The 14,456-nt window shown below is 53.6% G+C and overlaps 1 protein-coding gene across 1 annotated transcript in view; it reads right to left on the bottom strand.

Moving 5' to 3' along the window:
* Positions 1–13,965, bottom strand: part of VWF (von Willebrand factor) — a 159,067-nt gene extending 145,102 nt beyond the window's left edge. The window contains exons 1-5 of the mRNA XM_062195452.1: positions 13,883–13,965; positions 12,752–12,815; positions 8,455–8,619; positions 2,567–2,669; positions 2,134–2,342 (exon numbers count right to left, since the gene is read on the bottom strand). Coding sequence (XP_062051436.1) covers positions 2,134–2,342; positions 2,567–2,669; positions 8,455–8,619; positions 12,752–12,815 — 541 coding nt within the window. The 5' untranslated portion in view covers positions 13,883–13,965. The remainder of the gene's footprint in view (positions 1–2,133; positions 2,343–2,566; positions 2,670–8,454; positions 8,620–12,751; positions 12,816–13,882) is intronic.
* Positions 13,966–14,456: the final 491 nt, after the last annotated feature.

Below are 14,456 nucleotides of genomic sequence, written 5' to 3'. Positions count from 1 at the left end.
TTTTTTTTTGACAGGCAGAGTGGACAGTGAGAGAGAGATAGAGAGAGAGACAGAGAGAAAGGTCTTCCTTTGCCATTGGTTCACCCTCCAATGGCCGCCGCGGCCGGTGCGCTGCAGCTGGCACACCATGCTGATCCGAAGGCAGGAGCCAGGTGCTTCTTTCCGGTCTCCTATGTGGGTGCAGGGCCCAAGCACTTGGGCCATCCTCCACTGCACTCCCTGGCCATAGCAGAGAGCTGGCCTGGAAGAGGGGCAACCGGGACAGAATCTGGCACCCCGACCGGGACTAGAACCCAGTGTGCTGGCGCCGCATGGTGGAGGATTAGCCTATTGAGCCACGGTGCCGGCCTCACCAGTTCTCTTAATAATGGGTAGATGAAGCAGACAAAATAATAACCGTGAAGATTTGAATAATACAATCAAGTTTAACTCAACAAGCATTCCCAGATGACTGCACCAATCAGCAATCAGAATACAGAATACATGTGCAAAAGAAGGATCATGGCCTAGGCCACGAACATCAGGTACTCAGTCCATACATTTCTAATTTAACTTAGGAATCAACTTCGACGTGAAAAGATAACTTTAAACATTCTAAACATCTGGAAAATTGAAACACACCATAGTTTAAGAAAGAACTCAAAACAGAAATTTATAGACCTAAATAAACATGACATTATATTTGTGTGGTACAGCTGAAGTGGTATTCAGGGGAAAATTTATAGCTTTAAGGGTGCATGTTGGACAATAAAAAGTTTGGGAAGTCAGAGCTAGAAAAGACAAAAGCAAATGAACTTTGTTTTTCATCATGACACAGTCCAAGGAAAGAAGAGTCAGCTGTTTCTCGACATACTTGGCCCTAACTCCAAGGGTGTGTGGGTTAAAATAAGAAGGATGAGGCTGGCACTGTGGCACAGTGGGTTAAAGCCCAGGCCTGAGGTGCCGGAATCCCATATGGGTGCCGGTTCTAGTCCTGGCTGCTCCTCTTCCGATCCAGCTCTCTGCTATGGCCTGGGAAAGCAATAAAAGATTACCCAAGTCCTTGGGTCCCTGCACCCATGTGGGAGTCCCGGAGGAAGCTCCTGGTTCCTGGCTTCGGATCGGCACAGCGCTGGCTGTTGCGGCCATCTGGGGAGTGAACCAGCGGATGGAAGACCTCTCTCTCTGTCTCTATCTATCTCTGTAACTCTGTCTTTCAAATAAATAAAATAAATTTTTAAAAAAAAGTAAGTAGGATAACTTAAACACAGATGTTCAGCTTTTGCAAGGGTACATCACTAACTGAAAATTTATGTAGCTGAAACCATCAAAAGATTAAAGATTAGTAGTGGCCTCAGAGACATGAATCCATATTTACATGTCACTACCTATTTATGTATCCATGCCATCGATTGCTAACAAACGAACACACGCAGACAGCGGCCTCTCTGGATGGTGTGAACTTCACCTGTTGCGCTATTGTGCACAGGGAAGTTCTGCTCTGACCACGCAGCACTTGCCAACCCTTCACCCGTGTAAGTTGCTAGGGGCAATTCAAAGTTGAACAAAGTCGGGTCTGAGGAGCTCCAAGGTCTGGCTGGACAGGAGTCTAGACATCAAGGTGGAACGCTGAGAGAAAAGGCTGGCCAGAGAACCCGCAGTGAAGTCACAGCAAGGCTGGAATGCCAGCGGAGGACTCGGTAAATGTTTGTGAGCAAGGCCGGCGCCGCGGCTCACTAGGCTAATCCTCCGCCTTGCGGCGCCGGCACACCAGGTTCTAGTCCCGGTCGGGGCACCGATCCTGTCCCGGTTGCCCCTCTTCCAGGCCAGCTCTCTGCTGTGGCCAGGGAGTGCAGTGGAGGATGGCCCAAGTGCTTGGGCCCTGCACCCCATGGGAGACCAGGAGAAGCACCTGGCTCCTGCCATTGGAACAGCGCGGTGCGCCGGCCGCAGCGCGCTACCGCGGCGGCCATTGGAGGGTGAACCAACGGCAAAAGGAAGACCTTTCTCTCTGTCTCTCTCTCACTATCCACTCTGCCTGTCCAAAATAAAAAAAAAAAGAAAAAAAAATTAAAAAAAAAAAAAAATGTTTGTGAGCAAGGAAGCGAATGGCCCACGTGGACTCCAGGGAAACCGTCTCCCAGAAAGTCTCACCCTCTTGGGTCCTAAAGTCATCTTCAGCAAAGATGTTGAAGTTGCCGCACAGCCCGCAGGTCCTGTTCGAGTGTCTGTCAGACAGCAGGACTTCAAAGCTGCCGCCGCCATCAATCCTGGCCACAAAGCCGTAGGCCTCGCTGGACAGCTTGTGGTACCCAGCCTCCGTTTCCAGATACAGCCCTTGGGAGGCATAGGGCATGGAGACCCTGGAGGGCAGAGGATAAGCTGGGAAGTGGGCTTTTCCTCCGCACCCTCTGACCCCAGCCCTGTGTTATGGCACCATGTGCCTGGGGACCTAGCCTGGCAGTGGGCACACCTTGCTCCCTGCCAGCCCTGTGCCTCATTTCCTCTGGGCCCTGGTTTCTTCAGCTGAAAAATGAGGCGGGCAGGTGAGGAGACCCCCAGGGTCCTTTCCAAACGTCTGACTTACCTTTGGGCCCCCTGCATGGCCGTACCATTGACGAACAAATGGATGTCAAAAAATTCCCCGAGATACACAGAGAGGCTCACTCTGTTGCCATTTTGAAAGTTCCCTGAAACAGAGAAGAGTCAGTGGTGGTGATGAGCACCCAAAATCATATAAAAGGAAGTATTGTGGCTCATATCTCTATAATCGTACATCAGCAGAGAATTCCCCCAGACTCAACAAACCGGTAACACAAATCTCCCCTAAAACTGTCAACTTACTTGCTTGTCTTTCCATTCATCTAAAATTACGTCTTGGGTGCCTTCTGGATGCAACAGCCGTCAGTGGGCTCTCATATTTTACAAGAGAAAAGAACACAACAGAGTGACCCCTGCGTCTGTCTGGGAGTTTATAATGCAGATATAATGATCAGACAAGCACCGGGCAGCAGTGGAATGCATTGTAAGGGAGCAGGAGGGTGGCCCTTAAAATGCTATGTCAGGACTACCCCCCACCCAGCTATTTGTTGAAAATGGAGATTCCCAAATCCCACCTCAGTCTACCGAATTTGACTCTTGGAGAGAAGTTCAGAGACAGCCTAGGTAAAGGGCCTCACACATCAGAACTTACCAAAGCCCCAAGAAACTATCTATATTGCCATTAGAGATGTTTGAATGGCCCAAGACATGATCAGCTGGTCTCTGATAAGGAGTGGGCACTTGGCCTAGCCTTTCTGATGCCCGGGTTCCATATGAGAGTACCTGGGTTCAATGCCCGGCTCTAGCTTCCTGCCAATGCAGATCCTGGGAGGTTCTCAAGTAATTGAGCAGTGATGGCTCAAGAAATGGAATTCCTGCCACCCATGTAAGAGACCTGGATTTCGTTCCTGGGTCCCAGCTTCAGTCTCTGCCCAGCCCCAGCTACTGCAGACATTTGGGAGTGAAGCAGAGGAGGGGAGCGCTCTCTCTATCAGACTCTCTGTCTCTCTGCCTCTCAAAGAAGTAAAACAAAAGAGATGATTTTTTTAAAAATACAGTCTCTTGGGGCCGGTGCCATGGCTCACTTGGTTAATCCTCCGCCTGTGGCACCGGAATCCCATATGGGCACCAGGTTCTAGTCCCAGCTGCCCCTCTTCCAGTCCAGCTCTCTGTTGTAGCCCAGGAGGATAGTACAAGTCCTTGGGCCCCTGCACCCACATGGGATACCAGGAAGAAGCACCTGGCTCCTGGCTTCGGATCGGCACAGTGCTGGCCATGGCAGCCATTTGGGGAGTGAACCAACGGAAGGAAGACCTTTCTCTCTCACAGACTGTAACTCTACCTGTCAAATAAATAAATAATAATAATAAAAAAAACCACAGCCTCTGATAATGGTGCAGTTGAGGAGTGAGCCCAGAGACAAGGGTGATGGCAGTGGGCATGAAAGAAAGAAAACAGACACTGCCCAAGCTTAGGCAGCCACCACCACTTGCCAAGAAATGCTACGTAAGTGATTGGCCATAGGAGATGAAAGAGCCAGAGGTCAGCGTAGCATCTCCAGCCTTAGAGACCTAGAGATGGATGGGACACGGAGGGTGGAGAGCAGCTGTGCAAACCGAGAGGTCCAGTGTGGGGTTGTGGCACCCTGGGACCCAGCCGGAAAGGTTGACCTTGGAGATGAGGACCCTCTCTTCTTGTAGCAGAGGTGGGGCCGTGTGGGCTCCATCTCAGACCCCTGCGGACCTCCTGCCCTGCCCTCCCTCAGCTCTCTCGGAGGCCCTGGCAGCAGCTCACACCAACAGATTCTCCCCGGTGTTCTGGGCTTCGCTCCACAGACACCATTGCCTCCTCGTTTGCTGAGGAGCTGTCCCGAAGAAAGCAGCGAAGAAATGCAAACAGAATTGGAGAGCTGGCTGAGAGCGGGAAACACCCATGGCAGAATCTGATGGGTAGATGAATGGCATGTCCTTCCACCTTTTCTGTATCTTTGAAATTTTCCTTAATAAAATGCTAAACAAACACATGGGATAGCCTGGCAGTGACCCCCAGTTCTCAGCGCCCCTCAGGAGCCCTGCAGGCCCTTGGCAATGAGCCCCAGACCAAATCCCTTCTTTGGTGTCTTCTCGGGCTGGGCACACTCCAGCGTGGAGTGGGTCATGCAATGCGACCCAATCCCTTCAACACCCCTGGCTTTAGACCTGAGGGAGCAGCAGAGGCCCCGCCTGCAGCAGGTGCATGAAGATGGGCCCATGGCCTGGGTCTCCATGCCTCTTATGACCACTGGACCTGTGGGCTCATCACTACGGTCCTCCCTGCCAGTGCTGCCAGTCTCACAGGTGGACAGCACAGCTCTGGCCCTACTCCAGGGTCACTCAACCAAAGGCGCCTCCATCTGGGAAAGGAGAAAGGCAAACCTGGGGGCCTCTCTTTCTTGCAGACTCTGTCTCAGGGATTCAAGAGGGGTGGCTGGGAACAAGTAGATCAGGGAGCCAGTGTCCAGAGGATGGTAGGCAACACCTCAGGGGCAGCCGGACAGCTGGGGACGGACTGCCACCTCCCTGCAGCCCCGGATCTATAGCTCCTACAGGCTTGCTTGCTTTTTAAGATGTTTGTTTAAAAGGCAGAGCAACAGAGGGGGTGGGAGAGACAGAGAGAGAGACTGATTTTCTAACCATTGATTCACTCCCCAAATGGCTGCAACAGCCAGGGCTGGGCCAGACTGAAGCCAGGAGCCAGGAACTCCATCTGGGTCTCCAGGGGCCCAAGCCCTTGGGCCATCTTCTGCTGCTTTCCCAAGCTCCTTAGCAGGAAACTGGATCAGAAGTAGAGCAGCCAGGACTTGAACTGGTGCTCTGATACATGATTCCCTTGTCACCTAACCCGTTGTGCCACAACCAGAGGGGTGGTTTACCCCGTGGTAACCAGCTCCCACCCACCACTCACTCACTCACCCAGCCACAGACCAAAAAGCCCTCAGTGAGTACTGAACCTCATTGGGTCTGTGGGTGGCTAAGAAGTTGGGAAGAGCTGCAGACCAATACCAAGGCACGGCATGGCAAGGGGACTTGTTCATGTATCTCTCTCTCTCTCTCTCTCTTCATCTCTCTCTCTCTCTCTCTCTCCATCTCTCTTTCTCTCTCACTCCTGTGTGAAATGCTTGCTCTTGGCTTTGACCCTGGGGCCTGCCTGAGCAGGAGCAGGAACCAAGACAAGGGACTCCCTCAGCACCAGGTGGGCCCTAGTGGCCGGACATAAACACTTTGCCCAGGACGTGAGCACGGTCCTCAGGCACTTGGAGAGGAATGGGGATTGCGGAAACAGGATGTCTTTTTTGGAGAACAATGGGCCAGAAGCGACTGGTCACTTTGCAAGCCGGAACTACGGGATCCAAGTTCTAGGCTCCGCTCCCAACCCTGCACCTCTGACCTCCTGGTCATCCCTCTTCTCCCAGCAACCCCCACTCCACACCCCACCGCCTCCAACAACAGCAGGAAAGGGAGCCACGCACTGCCTCTGAGGTTAGCAGCAGACTTTTTGGAAGACACAAAATCAATCGACATGAGAGGGGGTGTGACCTGTGCATAGCCTGGTTCCATGGGGAAGACCTGGCGTGCGTTCCTAAGTGCTGGCCTTGGCCCCAGTCCTGTCCAGCTGTTGTAAGCAGCTTGGGAGTAACCCAGCAGATGGGCACCCTTTCTGTCCCTCTCTCTCATGCATTTCTTAAAATCTCTTAATGAGATGGAAATGTTAGCTAATTTGATTTGATGGGTACTCATCACATACATGTACAGAATCATCACACTGTTCCCCCACAAACATGTACAACTATGTTTACTTTTAAGTAAATAATAAGAGTCACCCGAGTTGGAGGTTCTGAGCCTTCAGCTTCTCAGGAGTGGGATAGGGGCCCCTTCTCCCCAGCTGCTGCCTCTGTAGCAAGGTGAGGCCCCCACCGTCCAGCACTGAGCGCAGCTTCCTTGACGTCCCATGCCCTAGGGATGTCTCTGGCCCTTATCACCTCCTACCCCCGCACTGTGGCCAAGGCCACCCCTGCCTCCCCTTCTCCCCCTTTCAGGACCGTCTTGGCAAAGCACCAGTTCCCTCCTGATCCTTCCCTGCTGCCCAAGACCTCGCCCCAGCTCCTGCAGCCTGGTGCATGGAGACACACTCTCCCTTAGCCTCCAAGTGGCGACACGGCTGCCTCACCCTCGTACCCTGTACACTTCAGCCCCATGCTTCTCAAAGCTTGGTCACCAGTCTAGCAGCAGCAGCTGAAGAGAAATCAATAGAGATGGAATTTCTGGTCACTGTTGCAGATCTGAGTCAGAACGCCGGGACTGGAGCCCAACTGTCGGCTTCAAACCGGCTCTCCGGGCAGTGCTGGTGCGCATGGAGCGGGGCACGCCCGCACCTGCCACACCGATGTTCCCATCAGCTTCAGGAAACGGGCACAGGCTCCCTGCAACCTCTCCCCCTGGCTCGTGCTGCCCCTGGGGCTCAGAGCACCCTCCCGCCCCTTCTCCACCCAAGCACGAAGCCTCGGTGCACACTGCCCACTCGAGTAAGCACCTGCATCACTACAGCAGAGCGTCTTTCCCCTGGATCCCCACCCTACACTGTGCCAACCAAGATCCCAGTGAGCTCTGCACCAGGAAGTAAGAAACAAGAGCAGCCTTGCCCTGGAGGCGTGGGGAAAATGGCGGCCCACTGAAGCCACACTGTGTGTGAGAGAGGTTTCCCAGGACGTGAGCAGGCAGGCATGGCCCAAGAGGAGCAGCTCAGGAGCAAGGGACGCCCACAGCCACAGCTGCCGTCAGCTCACCGAGCTCCCACACAGCCTAGCCCGGGGCAGGGCACACAGACAATGCCGCCGCACCCTTGCTGGCTCAGGAGCAACCCCAAAGGCCCGGAAGGACCCGGCCTGCTTAGTCCAGTTTCAGCAAGAACCCTACTGAGGCAGCTTGGCAACCTCCACGCACTCCAGACGTCTGGTCAAATTCCCCCGCCCCTGCCCTCCACATCTGACCCCTCCAGCAAGAATCCCGGCCACTGGGTTGAGCCAAGCTCCTCTTACCCTGCTTCCTTTTAGTAAATTTCCATCCCTGACACCCTCACACCTGGCCCTTTGCTCTAAATCCCTGCTTTCCTTTGTTGAAACTGGAGTCAGTCCCCTCCCCACCCCACACCGCCTTAGACAAACGTCGTGGACAAGTGTTCTTTACCAACACGGGTCTGTGCATGGTCATGGGACCTCCCAGGCCAAGGGCCCTTTGCCAGGTTTTGGCGCATCCCCTTCCTTACCCTTCACACTCTGCTGAGTCATGCTGAGTCTTGCTGAGTCATGCTGAGAGTGTGGCGCTCACCACACCTGCCGGCCGCCCCTCTGCAGACTCAGGAGACACGCTCTCTCATGGGAACCAAGTGGTCCCATCTGAGAGAGGCCCAGGATGAAAACCCAGCTTCTCCTTGTGTTATCTGCCAGGCCTTGGGCGCGTGATGCAGCCTCCGTGGGCCTTGGTTCTTTGTTTGTAAAGTAAGGGTGACTACAGTTACACGGCAGAGCCGCGGCGGGCATGCAGGGACACGCGGGGGTGGTACCGGTACTTCTCTGGGAAGCCGGCAGGTGCACAAGGTAAACTAGATAGTGTGAATTCTGCAGACACTGTTGCAAGGAGCTTTCTGTGTTCCGAAGTACCTTCTAGTTCACGCTTTTTCTCGATGGTTCCAATTCCCAGAGCATGCACGCACCCAGAACAGTGGATTCCACCAATGGAGAAGCGCGGTGAGAAGGCAAGGGGCCACGTGGCATGAGCAAGCCATGCCCCTCAGTGTTCTCAGTCGTGGGCTTTGAGCTCAGGCCCTGCTGTGAGAATGGGACCCCCTCCCCAGTGGACCATGGCGCTGAATTCCTCCCCTTCGGTGCCTGGGACTCACCGAGGATGGAGAAGGAGCGTTCCTGGCAGTCCCCGGCCAGCAGGTAGCTGCAGTCTCCCGCAAAGCTATACATGGTCTCATCAAAAGTGTTGACAAAGTCACGTCCAAAGAAGCTGCATCGGGCCATCGTCGGCCGGTACCCAGTCCTCTCTGTGCAGAGGGTCCCTGCAGGGAGAGGCCACCAGGTGAGCAGAACCACCAGCCACCACCTCTCTGACCTCATAGAAATAAGGTTGCATCTGCTAGAAATTGGGCTGTGGGGAGGTCTTTTCCCCCTAAATGATACTGAAGCTGTTTCTTTCAGTAGATATAATACCAGATCTCACAGCAATGACAGAGGAGGCTTCTAAGAAATGTATCAGTTTTAACATTTATAAGGGTGCTTCAAAAAGTGCATGGAAAATGGACTTAAAAGATTAGTTTATTTCAGTGCAAAAAATTATTGAAAATCATGCATATAAGAAAGTCTTCCAAAAGTTCATGGGAAAATATGTGCTATGGACATTATTTATGCATGGTTTCAATTTTTTTTTTCACCAAAATAAGTTTATCTTTTAGTTCTACTTTTCCATGAGCTTTTTTTTTTTTAATGTATTTGTTTATTTGAAAGGCAGAGTTACAGAGAGGCAGAGGCAGAGAGAGCGAGGTCTTCTACCCACTGCTTCACTCCCCAAATGGCTGCAATGACCAGAGGTGGTCCTATCCGAAGCCAGGAGCCAGGAACTTCTTCCGAGTCTCCCACATGGGTGCAGAGACCCAAGGACTTGGGCTGTCTTCCACTGCTTTCCCAGGCCATAACAGAGAGCTGATCGGAAGTGGAGTAGTCAGGATCTGAACCAGTACCCACATGGGATGTCAGCACTGCAGGTGGTGGCTTTACCTGCTACATCACAGCACTGGCCCCTCCATGAGCTTTTTGAAGTATCTTTTGTACTTACTGATTTAAAACATATTAATGCTCATTAGAGAAAGTTTGGTGAATACATAAAAAACACAAAAAAGTGGGGCTGGCGCTGTGGCATAGTAGGCTAAGCCTCTGCCTGTGGTTCTGGCATATGGGTGCTGGTTAAGTCCCGGCTGCTCCACTTCTGATCCAGCTCTCTGCTGTGGCCTGGGGAAGCAGCGGAGGATGGTCCAAGTGTTTGGGCCCCTGCACCCACGTGGGACCCAGAAGAAACTCCTGGCCCCTGGCTTTGGCCTTCCCTAACCCTGGCTGTTGTGCCTATTTGGAGAGTGAACCAGCAGATGGATGATATCTCTCTCTCTCTCTCTCTCTCTCTCTCTCTCTCTCTCTAACTCTACCTTTCTAATAAATAAATCTTAAAAAAAAAAAAAAACAGAAAAAAATTGAAAATCTGGAGCAGGCATTGGGTACAGCAGTGAAGACGCCACTATCGGAGCGCTGGTCCCAGGTCTGCTCCCGATTCTGACTTCCTGATTATGTGCCTGGGAGGGGCGGTGGTTCCAGTACCTGAGTCCCTGCCACACACGTGGGAGACCCGGAAGGAGCTCTAGGCTCTCGGCTTTGGCGTGGGCCAGACCTGGGTGCTGCAGGCATTTGGAGAGTGAACATGGAAGATTTCTCCATCTCCCTTTCTCTTTCTCTCTCTCTCTCTCTCTTTCAAATAAACAAATAATTAAGTACATTTGTAAAATCTATAACCTAACATTCAGCAATTGCAAGAGGTAACACTACAGTGTTTCTCTTTCCATTCCATTTCACAGCATGCTGACAGTTATAAATGTTTTACAAATTTTTGATCATCCTGTGCACACTATCCATAATCTCTATTTCTCTTTGCAGATTAAATTTCAGAGAGGTCCGGCTGTGTGCCTGACACACAATCTAGGAAGTATTAACTCCTCCCATATGCTGACTCCCTCACCGAGTACATACGTGTGTGCGTGCGTGTGTGTGTGTGTGTGTGTGTTGGAAGGTGGAAATCTAAGTGTTCTGGGCCTCCTAGCACAGACCCCACCATAGGAGGGAGATGCAGAAGGTGCGACTGTGGTCGTGCAGAATTCACATTTTCTCTTGGCCTCTGCTTCAAGGCACAGGAACTGCTAAAGTCCTTGCACTCTTCAGAGTGATACTATCTCTTTTTGTATATATAAACTTATCTTTCAGTTCCATTTCCCATGAACTTTTGTTTATTTGAAGAACAGAGACAGACAGACAGACAAAGCGAGACAGCTCCCATCATCTAGACCACTCCCCAAATGCTCACAGCAGCCAGCTTGGGCCAGGAGCCAGGAACTCAATCCAGGTCCCATATGGACTCTAAGGACCCAAACACTTGAACCATCACCGCTGCCTCCCGGGGTGTATATTAGCAGGAAGCTGCCGTCAGGGGTGGAGCCAGGCATCGAACTCGGATGCTCTGAGACAAAATGCAGCCATCCCAACCTGCAGCCTAAGCCCAGGGCCAAACGCCCACCCCATGGTGTCTTTTGTGTGCTGGTGAGGTGACTGATGACTGGCAGCTTCAGGATGGGACCGGTCTCAGAAAGACCAAGGCATGGCCAGCGCCACGGCTCACTAGGCTAATCCTCTGCCTAGCGGCAACGGCACACCAGGTTCTAGTCCCGGTCGGGGCACCGATCCTGTCCCGGTTGCCCCTCTTCCAGGCCAGCTCTCTGCTGTGGCCAGGGAGTGCAGTGGAGGATGGCCCAAGTGCTTGGGCCCTGCACCCCATGGGAGACCAGGAGAAGCACCTGGCTCCTGCCATCGGATCAGCGTGGTGCGCCGGCCGCAACGCGCCTACTGCGGCAGTCATTGGAGGGTGAACCAAGGACAAAAAGGAAGACCTTTCTCTCTGTCTCTCTCTCACTGTCCACTCTGCCTGTCAAAATAAATAAATAAATAAAAAGAAAAGAAAAGAAAAGAAAAGAAGAGACCAAGGCAGGAGCAGAGGGGCCCTTCAGGAGAAGAAATGTGCAAAAGGTTAAGTGGATCCCGAGGGGCCGGCGCTGTGGCACAGTGGGTGAAGCTGCAGCGCAAGCATCCCATGTAGGTTGGAGTCCTGGCTGCTCCTCTTCCAGGCCAGCTCTCTGCTATGGCCTGGGAAAGCAGTGGAAGATGGCCCAAGTCCTTGGGCCTCTGCACCTGCGTGGGAGACCTGGAGGAAACTCCTGGCTTCTGGCTTCATCTTAGCCCAACCCTGGCAGTTACAGCCAACTGGGGAGTGAACCAGCAGATGGAAGATCTCTCCCCCTACCCCTTTAAAAAAAAAAAAAGTTGATCATGAATGGCCAGTGAATTCATCACCCATGCCTTCGTGATGAAGGCGCCATAAAACCCCAGAGGGACAGGGCTGGGAGAGCTTCCTGAGAGGCGACCGCTGGAGGTTCCTGGAAGCTGTGTGCCCGGAGCGGCTCTGTCTGCTCCACTCCCCTTCCTGACATCCTTGAGAATAAACTGGAAAATGTCTTGGCTTGCGTCCTGTGAGTCATTCTAGAACATTACTGGGGTGGGGCTGGTGCTGTGGCATAGTGGGTAGAGCCACCGCCTTCAGTGCTGTCATCCCATATAGGTGCTGGTTTGAGACCCGGCTGCTCCACTTCCAATCCAGCACTCTGCTGTGGCCTGGGAAAGCAGTGGAAAATGGCCCAAGTGCTTGGGACCATCTACCTGAGTGGGAGACCCGGAAGAGGCTCCTGGCTCCTGGCTTCGATCAATACAGCTCTGGCCGTTGCAGCCAATTGGGGAGTGAACAAGTGGATGGAAGACCTTTCTCTCTCTCTCTCTCTCTCTCTCTCTCTCTGCCTCTCCTTCTCTCTGTGTGTAACTCTGACTTTCAAATAAATAAATAAACCTTAAAAAAAAGAAAAGAAAATTACTGGAGCCCAACAAGAGCACTGTGGGGGCACCCTGGTTTATAGCCCGTTAGTCAGAAGTACAGGTAAAACCCTCTGGGGTCTGCAAGTGGGGAGCAGGGGAGCAGTCTGGGGATCTGCTGCTGCCTCCAGGTAGAGTGTGTCTGAATAGAATTGGGTTATGAGGACCCCCCAGCTGGGGTCCCATGGTGGATGGATCGAGCCCCACCTCCCTAGTTCTAAATAAGTCATCTGGCCAGGTCTTGGATCCTTTCTTCCCCATCCTATGCCCCTAGCTGGAGAACACCAGTCAGGACCAGCAGAGCCTTCATAGGGGGCGACCAGTGCTGCTGGCCTACCAGGAGCCTGGTCCAGGACTGGGCCCTCAGGTGAGCTCCGGACACACCTGTGGATTCCCCCACGGGGCTTGCTCCAATGGTCCCGGGGTGGGAGTGAGGAGTGGAAGCATTGTGGCACCTACCTGGCAAGGTGAGGGCCCAGGCCAGCAGCACCCTTGCGAGTCTCGCGAGTCTGATACAGATCATCTGCAGGGAGCAAGAGAGATGAGCCGGTTGGCTGGGCTGCTACGTGCTACTGTCCTCGCGTGACGTGGGGAAAAACACATGGCTTTAAAGCAGGAAAAGAGTCTCCATTTCTCCTTTGAACACACTACTAATCCCACAAAGAAAAAAAAAAAAAAAAAACTTGCCCAGTGCCAGGTCCAAGAGTAACAAACCCTGTGAGCTGAGCTGAGCTGACCCAGGAATACCTTCCCCAGGTGACAGCCCAGGGCCAACACAGAGGAGGGCCGCTCTGCTTCCCTCATCAACGCCCCCCAGCATGCTGGCCGCTCGCACCTCCCTGCACCCCTGCAGCCACGGGGAGCTGGGATGCAACTGAATCTTCCCGTGCTTGGCTGCAAACTGGGGCTGAGACCTGTCTTACGCCTCTCTTGCTACCACCGGCACCCAGGCTTAGAGAAGGCTCAGGAGCCCCCGATTTGGCCGCTTGCTTGGCCACCACCTGCCCTGTACCGGAAGCACCCCCAGAGCGGGAGGTGGCGCTCACCTCCACCTTCATCCCCAGCACCCAGGAGACACTCCTGGATACGTGGACAGAAGCCCAGCAGCCCCAGGAGGGACAGTGGATGCTGGCTGACAGTGACACCTCAAGTCGCTCTGAGGCCCCTGCTGCAGCCCCTCTCCTCTGGGAAAGGTCACATGTAGAATCTGTCAGCTGAGATCCACAGGGGAGGAAGAGGACGGGTGACCATTTTCCCACCTAGTGGCCCATCCAACCCAGCAGGGAGGTAAACCAAACACAGACACAACTGCAGAAGGGACACGTGGAGACTGGACGTGGCCAAGACTTGGTATCAGAGCCAGGCCCCCCACCTTAATTCTCTCCCAACACAGGTACATGAGGCAGCTCTCAGCAAGAATCTGGAGTGAGGGCCCATCCCATCCACGCCCACGTGAGAAGAGGAGCAGCCATAGGGCCCCCGGAGGCAAGAGCAGGAGGCCAGCATCACAGCAGTAGGGATCAGTCCTGTTAGGAAGGCATCTGCCTCCCGCCACTGAGCCAGTTCCGCTCTGCTCCTAAAAGACCATACCTTCTCCTGCACAGCGGGTCTGCAGGTGTCTCCACGGGCCCCTGAAAACTCTGCAGCCGCCACCCCTAGGCCATGCTCCCAGCTCCGGCTGAGGCTGGGTGGATCTGCCGGCAGCTCTTGCTGGTAAGTGGCCCCAGGGGCTGGCAAGTCCCACCGCAGGGGAGATAAAGCCCAAGTTGTGACGTCCCCCTACTGCCCCCTCCCCCACCCGGCAGTTGGGAGCTACCCCAACACGGATTGGCCTCCTCTTAATTACAAAGGCAGACAATGGCAGGAAATGGTATTAGAAAAGCGCCAAGCTGATAAGGCTTTGGACAGCTTGGAGGGGGCCCTCCTGGAAGCTGCCCCTACTGAGCTTGCTAGCTCTTCCCAGACCCCCACATCCCCCGCCCCTGGCCCCGGATGCTCCCTGAGTGCTCTGCAGGAGGGGATGAGCAGGGATGCAGGTGGTCTCAGGACAGGCGGAGCCCGGTTAGGAGGCTGCCAGGCCAGATCAACAGTTTCTGGATCTGGCCTCCAGGCCTGGATTCCAGGGAAGTTTGAAAAAACACCTCAAGCTGAGCCAATCTGGCTG

Source organism: Lepus europaeus, chromosome 6 (genome assembly GCF_033115175.1).
Source record: "Lepus europaeus isolate LE1 chromosome 6, mLepTim1.pri, whole genome shotgun sequence".
Taxonomy (NCBI): Eukaryota; Metazoa; Chordata; class Mammalia; order Lagomorpha; family Leporidae; genus Lepus; species Lepus europaeus.
The sequence above is the reverse complement of the archived record's forward strand: the minus strand, read 5'-3'. Positions and strand labels throughout refer to the sequence as shown.